The following is an 11726-nucleotide window of genomic DNA, read 5'->3' on the forward strand; positions in this document are numbered from 1 at the left end:
AACAAAGCCTCTTGAATCAAGATGGGCACTTTCTGCACAGCAACAGATATAACAGTGTTGAAACAAGGTGGGTTCCTCACAAACCACCCATTTGGACACCCCAGGGAAGTAACCCCACATTTAGTTAAACAAAAAAAAACAAAGTGTGGAATATTGAACACCTCATGCACTCAACTGTCACAGTATTAATTAAGTAGCGGGGGCTATCAGACTCCCATGCTCAATGACAAAATAACCTTTTAAAATTCATACACTACACATCTGAGTATATAGTGCATTAGTACATAGTGTATAAGTGCATAGCTTGTGACAAAAGTAATATGTCCGAATTCACAGTACACTCAAAAAAATAACTCGTTGAATGAACATAATAAAATCATGGAAAGGTTTTCCACATGATTAACTTGCTTTATTTCAGCATTATGCAATTATGTTATTCCAATTTAATGTACTTATGTTGGGTCAACTTAATTTATTAAGGTTGATCCAACTTATTTACTATGATTGGGCACAGCTTAATTTAATAGTGTCAGCCCAACTAATATTAAAGTTTCCTGACATGATTCAGGTATTTTTTATTTTAGTGACACATAATTAAATTAATAGACTACAGCTAGCTATTTGTTAGCAGTAGCACATATTAACATATTACTTGCTAAGATTTACATGCTCCTTCAACCAAAGCAGTTAAAATTAACTAAATCAGTCACAGACAAACAAAATGCTCCACTCTTCTCCACAATGGTAACCCACTGTAATTTAAATGGTTCTAATAATTCCAATGTAATTGAACATTAAACACAATTACACACTATCAAGTCTTCCCCTTTTCTCATTTTCTCAAAAAAACATAAAATAACACTTAATTTTAACATTTATTCTCTCTTAATTCAACTATATGCAAAGCATGCTGGGAACTAACAAGCACCGCCCAGTTTCAGTCATCAGCAATTCCGGTCTTACTGTGTTACATATCTACGTAACAATGTAAGACATTTGCATAATGCCAGCCTATGGTCTTCATTGGTTGCCCACGAACAACATCTACTTTGACTCGCCCTCAAACACTGTAGCTGTAGCTGAGGACTGGAAGAGCTTGGTCCGTGTTGTTTATGTGTAACTTTGCATGCGCTTTAAAAGGATGAGGACTCGCACTGGAATTGAAAAGGAAGAAAACGTTGCCATCATTACTGTTCATATCACTGTGTATGCAAGAGCTGAGGTAGCACCACAGGTGAATATTTTCCAACACATGCTGAAAGAGGTAGACCAATCACAACAGAGTAGGCTGGGGGAAAGGAGGGGTTTGGAGAGACTGATTCTTTGAACAAACCGTTTTACGACTATTTGAGAAATTAGGTGATGTGCAATACATAGTTTTTTTTTTACCTTCGATGCATGTAAATCTATTGTAAGAGGCATCCCAAACAAAATTAGAAATGTTTTAAGTAGCATAACAGCAGCACTTTAACAGACCTTGACAGTCATGAGGGTGTCGGGGAATTCTAAGATGTTTTTCCCCCAGTATGTTGGTTGCACCAATTGACTAACAAGTTTTAATAGTTGAATCGTTTACAATTTACATTACTGCTTCAAAAGTAAGTTTATGCAAAACTAAAAAATTATATTTATGAAAGTCTGCATCTTTTTCACACCTGCAAGACAATAAGACAAGTGCAATGGCAAAATGCAGAGAAAGCTTGAGATAGATTTATTATTGGTTACATAATGCGATTACACAACAAGAAGAGAAAGAAAAGCAAAAGGTGAAAATGCATTTCCTTTGCAAGGCAGTATCAAGAAATAAGAGCTGCAAGTAATGAAGAACTTCATGAAGAAGAAGAAAAAAAAGGTACATCAATTACACCAGAAATGCTAAAGCATGGCTTCCTTAATCGTATCAAAAGCAACTGCTCACATCACCATTGCTTATGAGCAGTTGGCGCCCTTCCGATTGGTCCATAAAAATTACGCATTGCCATGCCTTTGGTCCAGGTGTTAGCCAAATTGAGGTCTCTCTCCCATATTTACACACTAATGCAGGTCTTCCAAGATGTGATGCGAAGCTTGACGAATCTAAAGACAAGGAGGGGCAGGCGTCAGTCAATACAGCATTCTGCTTTTCAAATCAGATTTATTTGTGGTTTTCTGTTCCCCATGAACAAAAGTAAAGTTTTCACATGGTCAAGAGACGCATAATGCTTAATTATTACATCTTTATTCACTGACAGGCCAATCCAATGGCTCCAAGTTTTACAGATCTTTCTCTTGTATTAAGAGATGTATCTAATAAGTAGATCAGAGACAAAAATTCATATATATCCTCCTCTACATATAATATCCACACACAGTCATACAAACACCTGATAATAGTAAATTTATCAGCACAAGGAAAAGGAACGCAGACAGACTTTGTCAATGTCATTTTCTTAAATCACCACCTTGGTATTGTATTCAAGTAAAAATATATTTCAATATAACTTTAGCTGGAAACAAATGTTTAACATAATAAAATGGACAACTTAAAAAAAAATGAAAACATGCAAAGTACTATAGTATAAATGCTACAACTAATACAGTTTCCTTTGCATCCTACTTGAGCCTAAACACTGCTGACTTTTTAGTATTTAGTAGTATTAGTATTTTTTTAGTATTTAGTATTTATTTAGTATTTTTCAGATCAATGCACTGAACAGATCTGTACATGCGACCACAAAACAGCATAACTGTGTGTGGCTGTACAGAGTCATCAGACCAATCCAGACAGCCAACAGAAGACTTTTCTTAAAGGATAATTCCGGTATTTAACACCTTGAGTCTATATTGTAGTTTGTTTTGGATGAACAAGAGTGGTGGACAAATTTTTTTTGACAATGGTTCCTCTCTCGAGTTTTTGACTATAATAGAATTGGCCATGGACCCATTTAACATTGGAGTCAATGGGCATGTCCGAAAATGTCATTAAAACAGCCAATAATGTTCGATTACAAAACTGTTAAACTCACCGAGTGGTTAGTGGTGTTCGTTGATGATTATAAACAATATATCGTCGCAATATATGATTCCAATCCGTTTATTTTGCTATAGTGGAACTATTTTTTCAGACACTTCACAACCGTGTAACTTCCGCTCAATATTTGAATCTGAAGCGTTAGCACACTCCCGACCACTTGATGGGGATAACCGATGTTTATGTCTCGCGGGACACTCACGGTCACAGTCGAGTTCAACTTCATATTGCACTGGTTAGTGGTCACGTCTTTCAATATGGTTAGAATTTGTGCGGTCAAAAACTGCGGTAAAGTTCCTAAAAAAAATATTGTTTATTTCGCTTACTCTCCCGGAGCACAGTTGCTCTGCTCGCTAGCCTTATGAGAAACGGAAGCGAGCAAAAAGACTACATCGACCAAATGTAAACAGCCCTCTTTCCGGTAGCGCATTCATATTAACAAGCACTTCCTTCAACAGAATTCAATGGGATTTTACAAAATGACGAATAAAACAGTCAAAAACTCGAGAGAGGAACCATTGTCAAAAAAATGTTGTACACCACTCTTGTTCATCCAAAACAAACTACAATATAGACTCAAGGTGTTAAATACCGGAATTATCCTTTAAGACCAATGGTCTGATTGACTCCCAAACGTGCGGCAGCATGTCATTATACGGTCTGTCTTGCAAAGCCATCTAATCTTGATCAAGTTAAAAGTGCAACACAGATTGATGTAATGACATTTTTTGCGATTGAAAACTTTTTCCAGAAAAACTAAGCAATGAAGCCTAAGTCATTAATAACACATTTCTCTACAGAAGACAAGGAGAAAAATCATTCAAAAATAAAGCAACCATTACAAATCTTTGCATGTTGTAGCTAATGACTTTTCAATTATTTACATAAGATTAAAGTACTAGATGATCAAATCAGCTTTAAGTGCTCAACTCCATGCATAATAATTGAAGCATTAAATTAAAAGTGGAAGGACTGAATCATTCTCTTCAATGCATTACTTTTTTACTGTTATGTATGCTAATAAGTGACTCCAGTAACCGAGTTAATACACAGTTCAAAGTGCATGTAAACAGTGCCCAAGTGGCAAGTTGTTTTAAAAAAAATGTTATCCCAGTATATGCATGAGAAATTCCATACACAATTTTCAAAGCCCATTCTGTGTGCAATGTTTAAACATCAGGCACCAGAAGTTTCAAGAACAGTATATTCTTCTGTATAAAAACAATTGAGTGGACAGCTAAAATAAATTTTATGTTAGCGCATGCTGTATATCCTAATTTCTAGCTTCTTTTATTTCAGCCCTGGCATTCTGCTTGAGAACAACTAAAATAAACTGAATTATGAAATAGAATGGAAACATCACAGCTAGATTTATGAATATGACAGCAAAACAAAAAGATTAATTCCTAGTAAATAGTTACTTTCCTAACATGGTTTTGATTTATATAGTGGCTTTCCAATAGTAAACAAATGATTCACTATTATACTCCATGCGTAATACACTTCAATCCTGAACATTTAATTTTGAACTTAAGTAAAATCTCCTTTCTGTATACCATTTTAAAAATGATTGTGCTCCTTCAGAAACTTATTTATCCATCATGAGATACCATAGAACTCGGAAAGCATCACAACTGCAACAAAGTCTGTGCAAGTTAGAAAGCACACCGGCCCTTGCCCAGTGAAAGAAAGTCTCCACAGTAATGGACATCCCGCTCTCACCATTTCTTGTTCCTAGGCTTCAGTTCCTCAGCCGCATTCCTCAAGAAGATGTAATTCTTTTTCTGGGGATTGTAATATTCGTGTCCCTGTTAAACAAAACAGAAGGGGGGGGTGAACAGAGGTCGCACTGGTTGTCACTCGAGTTCAGTAGAAAGACATAGAACTTTAGTTTTTATGTTTTCATCCTTTATCGTAACTGTATCTAAGTAACAAAGACAACACCAAATCATAAATTCATTCGTTCACAGGCAACCAAACAGGCCCCATTGACTTCCATTGTATGGAAATAAAACTTGAAGGTGAGTAAATGACAATTTTCATTTTTGGGTGAACTATCCATTTAATGGCGATTGGCATTCTTATTGCATATTGCCACCTACTGGGCGGACGTGCAATCTTTTTTTTTTAACTTTTTTTTTCATCTTAAAACTGTTTTTTTTTCATTACAGTGAACGAAATCAACGAATTATATTGTTTGTTGAATGCTAAATATATAAAATATACATATCAATTTAAAAAAGTAACATTGATTGAACTAAATCTATATAGTATGTGCTTGCAAAGATATGGCTGTATAAAATTATTTTTTATGTTTAACCATTTTACTTCCACATTTGTTGTGAAATGTATCACATGTCTATTTTATTATACATTATATAAACATTGTCCCATTTTCATTCAAAAACATTTTGAATGGACATTGAAGTGTGAGATGATAATATAATAAATAAATTATGGAGTAAAATAAAGAAGATGTTATAAGTAAACTAACGCTGGAATATAAATTAAGGTTCTCTGCAAACTTAACCGGGAATGTCGCATAACCTGCTATCTGGAATACCCCCAGATGACATGCCTGTAACACACACTAATCTAAACTAAACATTATTGTGCATTGGTGTGGACGCTAATATAGTAATATAATAATAAAGGCAATGATGCAAAATGCTGAGATTGACAAGTCCAGCTGTATTTTATCACTCAATTCTTTCTGTATATGATTAGTCCTTAAAATGCTTCAAAAGATGAGGAGCAAGTACAATGGTCGACTTAATAAAAAAAAAAAAAAAAAAACGTATCTCTTGGCCATTGTGTTGTGCCTTACGCTGCCTTGCACTTAATGCCCTGCCATGAAAGCTGCATTAGGGCAGTGTGCCAAGTCAAAAGACCAAATTCTAACAATGTGGCTAAAGACCCTTGGATTCGGTTTGATTCCGTTGCACTCTGTCAAGCTATTTTTGAATACAAGAATGTGTTGTGTTAACTACTCATTCAGGCAACCCATAGACTACCCATAGCAAATCATTTGCAGTCTCTTTCATGAATGCCTTATTTTCCTGATCACTTTAGCATTACTGTTCTTTCGCCAATGCAATAATAAGAGAATCTGGGGCAAACTGTACTGTGGCTGCCGTCACATCATCCAAGTGGATGCTGCACACTGGTGGTGGTTGAGGAGAGATCCCCTGATGATTGTAAAGCACTTTGGGTGTACAGTAGTACATATGAAAGCGTTATATAAATGCCTCATTCTATTCAAACTTAAAGGCACACTATGCAGGATTTTCATTTTTGTCAAACAGTAACCCCTAGAGTCGCTGTGGAGTACTTGTATTTAACGTTACTGTCGTAAATACCACGCAGAGCCGTCTATGCACTCACGGCCTGATCCCATCCCCCTGTATACCGGTACCTGTTCAGTAGGATGGAAACGTCGGACATTAAACAGGCACAGATAGACTCCGAAGATGTCTACTAACCAGGTAATGTTTCACGATTTCATACAAACATTAGGCTACTGCATAATTGTTGTGCCGTAAAGCAAGTCGTGATTCTCGCGAGATTTGGTGGGGCGCCACCTCTCAAACATGCATTGCTGGTTTTGCCAGCGGCGTACCTTAGACCAGTCATAGCTGGAGGCGTAGGCAAATATGTTCCCATTGTTGTTGAAGCAACAGGCTGTTATTGGTTGATCTAATTGTTCAGAGGTCTTCAGCTTAGTGCGGGCATCTTTATCCCAGAAACTGAAGCGCCCATCAGAGCCTACTGTTGCCAGAGTGCCATGGACAGGGTGAAAGGAGATCGCATTTACCTACAACAGAGAAACAAACAGCATGACCATTTTCAGTTAGCTGAACAACAGGCAAATTAGGCAAGAAGTATTATTTTTTGAATATTGTCTTTGATACAACACTGGCCAGCCTTAGACTAGACGGAATACTCTAGCAAAATTTGGATTGCATTTTAAAAAGTACACACAAACTCACAGCATAAATATCTTGGGGTGTTGCAGTATTGGTTCCATTTGACCTGTGGCACTTAAAGGTGAAATTGTCCTTGGCTCTGGGTTAAAAGATATATATTAGATAAAAAGATATTCTGTGTTACTGTATTAGCTGTTAAATGTATAAACCAAATTAGATACAGACTTACGGGTTAGGTGGGTTTATGTAGTGAATGGCAACTCTGCCCTCAATGCTGCCCAGTGCAAAACCAGTAGGTTTACTCTGCTTGTCCTTAAAGATAGCCACACAGCGGTGCTGTTAAACAAAACACACAAGTTTAATACACTGTTTGCAACAGTTTCTGCATTCTGCAGAGAAGAAAGAAACAATATAATAGGTGAAATGGCCAATAAATCAACACAATAACATTTTAGAGAGGTTATGCAGGGCAACTACAGAGATGTTGGTGAACTTAAGGAAGAGACTGGCCAAAATTGAACAAAAAAAAAAAAAGTACCATAAAAGTACTGTAGAGTAGACCATAAGGCTTATGTGCTATATTTAAAGTCATCTGAAGCCATACAATAGTATTCCTCACTCAAAACTAAAACAACTAAACTAAGTAAAAATCTTACAATCCTCTAATGTAATTAATTCCTCCATATATTCAAACTTGGCAAATAAGAGGTGGTTACAAGATATGAGAGAACCAAAAGGTAAGTACTACAACTATTCACTAATTTAGAGGTTCAAGCATGAAGTGCCAAAACCCTATTAAATATTGTAAGGATTTTTACTATTAGGGGTTCAAGCACGTAGCCTTGAAACCCTATTGTAATTGTTCATTTCCAAGGATCAAGGTTTTTTTTACCCAGCCCTAGTTACTTCTTAAATATTGTTAGAAAGCACTAAAATTCCACTGACTTTACAGAAAATATAGATTTCAGGACTTTGTGCATTTGTTACATTTCTCTCACACACACACCTTAAAGTAGCCTATATTTGAATTGAATTGCCTTAAGTAAATCGCGTTAGCCAAAAAAAAAAAAGATATGGCATATGACCTAATCAATGTACCGTCTTTTTAGATTTATTGCAGTGTACATTGTATATTCACATTACATTGTCACAAAATACAGTAATAAATTTCAACAAGGATAGCAGCTTGCACGGATAATAGTAGAAGAATTTTTCTAATCAATTACTTCCAAAATTGAGTGTTTCGAAATTAACTAATACGGACCTGATGCTTCAGAGGCGAATCTATACGTCGAAACTCTGAAGGCTGATTTTCCAACTGGTAAACAATAAGACCACGTTCTGCCGTAGCAACAACAGCCATTGGATATACCTATAAAACAACAGAGATATGCATAAAACGCTTTCAATAAATCATTTCAGAAAAAAATTATTTTATGTACCATGTACTCAGATTTTAAAATAGAAAGAGGTTCACTTTGCGAGACAAGTACACACACAAAATGAACTCAAGCTATCAATTACACTGGAAGAGTGAAAGAAACAGATAACATTCTAAATTGATACTATAACAAATAATTCAAATCACACTCATTTACCACATCTGCACAGTAACACCTCTCTGGCATCTGCAGGGACATCATGGGGTTTGGGGAACGTGTATCCCAAAACTGTTAAAAAAATAAAGAGAGGTAGAGAAACAGTTGCTAATGAGACTGAGGCTGCAATAACTTTGTCAGATACTGCACACTGAACTGTGATAAAATTCATATTTAACAACTACTACTTAAGATACATTGGATTAAAAGAGATCCAAGGACACTTGCAAGCCCAATTTGATTGAAAAAAAAAAACCTTGGTCTTCAGACCAAGACAAACAGAACTGACCAAAAAGAACTGTCACTGGACAATGTTCCACCAAAGGATTGTACTTTAAATACATCTTGGTCCATAAATTATAAAATATGCGAATGTGAAGAAGGCATGCTTTTTGTGGTGTAATAAGTTGCACTAGGCCATATGAGGATTTAGACTATATTTCAACTGTGCAGCCCTAAAGACATCAAAGATGGGTTCCAGCACCTTCAGTGTTTTGTCCCAGCTGCCAGTCATAATACAGCTGTAGTTTGGTGCTTTTATCCAGTGAATTGTCTTGATTGGGCCTTCATGCTGCTCAAAGGAAAAGGTTGTAGAAACTGTTAATCATACTGTAACCAACACAACTGAAATACATATACTAAAAGGTATGGTATGGGCTTTGCTAATAATTTACTTTAATTGGCCCATTATACAGAAGCTTAAGAATATAAAATGAACAAATGAACCACTTACTTGCGCTATCTGAATGGTCTGATTGCTGTTCAGATCCCACATTTTGGCAGTTTTGTCACAGGATGCTGTAAATACTTTACTGCCATCCTGTTAATACAAAACACAGAAGCAGAATCGGGTAAGAGGATGTATCATGTCAGGTATATTACCTGGTTAAGATTCTGACTTCTGACAGGAGTACCAAATTGTATGCAAGCAAAAAAAAAAAAAAAAATCCAACAATCTATCCATTTCTTATTTAAAATCATTGAGAAACTCCATTCAATTTAGGAAATCCTAAATGGATTACAACAATTCTTGTGCATTTCAGGAGGAGCTAAGAGAAAAAACTAATTCTGAGTAAGATTCTATGCCAGCTCTGACCCAAAACCAGAAATAAAGTAAACAAGCATAGCAGCTTAGGATCAGATGCAGTTGTTGATGTCAAATGTAATGTCTAATCTGAGCAACGGGCACGAGAAGTTTGTTTTTGTGCAAATCAGTGCATGTCTTGTTTCTGAGATTGTGCACAAGAACAATTTGTACATTTGCAAAAATGGATCCAGTGAGTAAGATTCCCATTTATTTGCTTTAAAATAGACTTTATGGTGAATAATGTTGGATGGTTGGAATGTTGGAAGTCTTCAAGATGTTAAAATAACATCTTGAAGACACAATAAATGTGTCTAACCCCGACACAATAAATGTGTGCGCATGATCTTACATCACTCCAGCACACATCCAGAACTGGGCCTGTGTGCATCTGCTGGGCTTTAGGGACAGTTTGACCATTATCTTGAACCTCCCAGCACCGCACCTGAGTTAAACAATACATAAGCAAATGTATCAGTGACAAGCTGAAAGAAGGGTTATTCAACAACAAACATGAGATGCAATAACATATTTCTAAGTGGATACAGTCAGTGTGGTACAAATATAAAAACACGGACACAACGAAACACAAGTGAAAAATGTATATTTAGGATAGGAGAAGAACAACGGCTTACGTCATTGGCCCACGAGCCTCCGACGAGAAAGTTTCCAGGCATCGTAGGAGGACTGAATGCCAAGCAGCTTATGCTGTCATCGGGTGGCGATGTTACTTCAACATCCTATTAACGACAGCTCAATTTAATTAACATGCACATATAATAATATACATATATAATATTTGTACGGATATTATATTTCTGTATTCACCTTCATTGGATTATGACTATCTGTGGTGGCGGTGCCAAATACACCTGTTCCCGCGGACCCAAAACCCGTGTTCGTCCCGAATAAACTCATTTCAGTCCGTCAAGAGCTGATCAAACAACAATGAATCAGATCCTATACACACGGAACATGCGATAGAGTATTAACACGTGACAACAAAGATCATCTACAATACCTAACGTTACACCGATTCAATTCAATTTAACGGTAACGTTAACAAACGGCTACTGTTTTGAAAGTGTCTGAAATTAATCTCATAGCCAGGTTATAAAAAGCAAATTATCATGTTCACATGCATTAAACAACAACCCGTGCGATGGGTTTTAATAGCCTTCAGGAAATACAATGAAATTATAGGCCTGGGCAAGATCTAAATTATTGGCAATATGCTATCAACATATCTTAGCCATCTAAACTCACTAACTGCCGCGGAAATATTTGATTACTCCCATAAAACCGGTTCCCGCTTTAAAAACGATACACACATACATACACACTCTGCTGAAGGCACTTCCGTCGCTCAGTTATTTTGGACGTGGTTTGATGACGTCATCCGTTGGCTTCAACCCATTTTTTTACAGTCTATGCTTCAACCCCGACATGAAATTTATTTTAGTGAAAAAGCTTCTACAGTAGCCAGTTTCTTCAATGAGCTAAGTGCACTTTAGCTCCTTTACCCCTTGCAAGGACTTACTTTTACATAAGTGTTTTTCATTTATTTATTTTACTTATTTTATTATTATTATTTTATTTACTTATTTATTTTTTGTTGTCTTTCTTGATAGTATATTTGATTTGAGACTTCATCGCTGTTACTTATTGTATTTTGCAATTATGTCTGGCCTTTGAGAATTGTAAGTTAATATTTGTTCAATACCTATTTTGTCTGTAAATTTGAATTTCAATAAAAACATTTTTTTTTAAATCTTTAATTTATTTGAGTTATTTATTTGTTTAATATCACTGTTAAAGAGACTGTGAAATATTTAGATATTTAAATTACCAAAGATTTAAAGGTAAGTTCAAGGAAATTATCATAATGACCAAGGTGGTTTGAATGAATTCGAGTATGCATATTTTGTTAAAACTTAAAAGTGCTTCAAATGTTATGTAACACTGATAGCTTTTGGTATGTTGCCTTCAGCTCTGTTTTGTAAATTGGGTGAAATTAACTTTCTTCTCAAATGTGACTATTTACCCAAACTCCCAGTGTAACTATCATTTTCAAAATTTGACACCCCTACAATACTCATAACATATAT

At 35.9% G+C, this 11726-nt stretch overlaps 1 protein-coding gene across 16 annotated transcripts; it reads right to left on the minus strand.

Annotated features, from left to right (window-relative positions):
- Positions 1-1688: 1688 nt before the first annotated feature.
- On the minus strand, positions 1689-11055 carry rae1 (ribonucleic acid export 1; the record flags this gene model as incomplete). 16 transcript variants are annotated; one of them, XM_079629134.1, is made up of 13 exons in its annotated part: positions 10954-11055; positions 10447-10578; positions 10254-10358; positions 9971-10063; positions 9268-9354; positions 9019-9105; positions 8535-8606; positions 8201-8308; positions 7166-7272; positions 7000-7075; positions 6630-6824; positions 4733-4818; positions 1689-2076 (listed from the first exon to the last, which is right to left on the minus strand). In XM_079629134.1, coding segments are annotated over exons 2-13 (1107 nt in total). In that variant the 5' UTR covers positions 10537-10578; positions 10954-11055. The 16 variants fall into 16 exon arrangements, with proteins under 16 accessions (XP_079485260.1, XP_079485247.1, XP_079485251.1 ...); XM_079629121.1 differs by having other exon boundaries at positions 10958-11047; XM_079629125.1 differs by having other exon boundaries at positions 10447-10552; positions 10954-11014.
- Positions 11056-11726: the final 671 nt, after the last annotated feature.

Source organism: Phoxinus phoxinus, assembly GCF_949152265.1.
Source record: "Phoxinus phoxinus genome assembly, chromosome: 11".
NCBI lineage: Eukaryota > Metazoa > Chordata > Actinopteri > Cypriniformes > Leuciscidae > Phoxinus > Phoxinus phoxinus.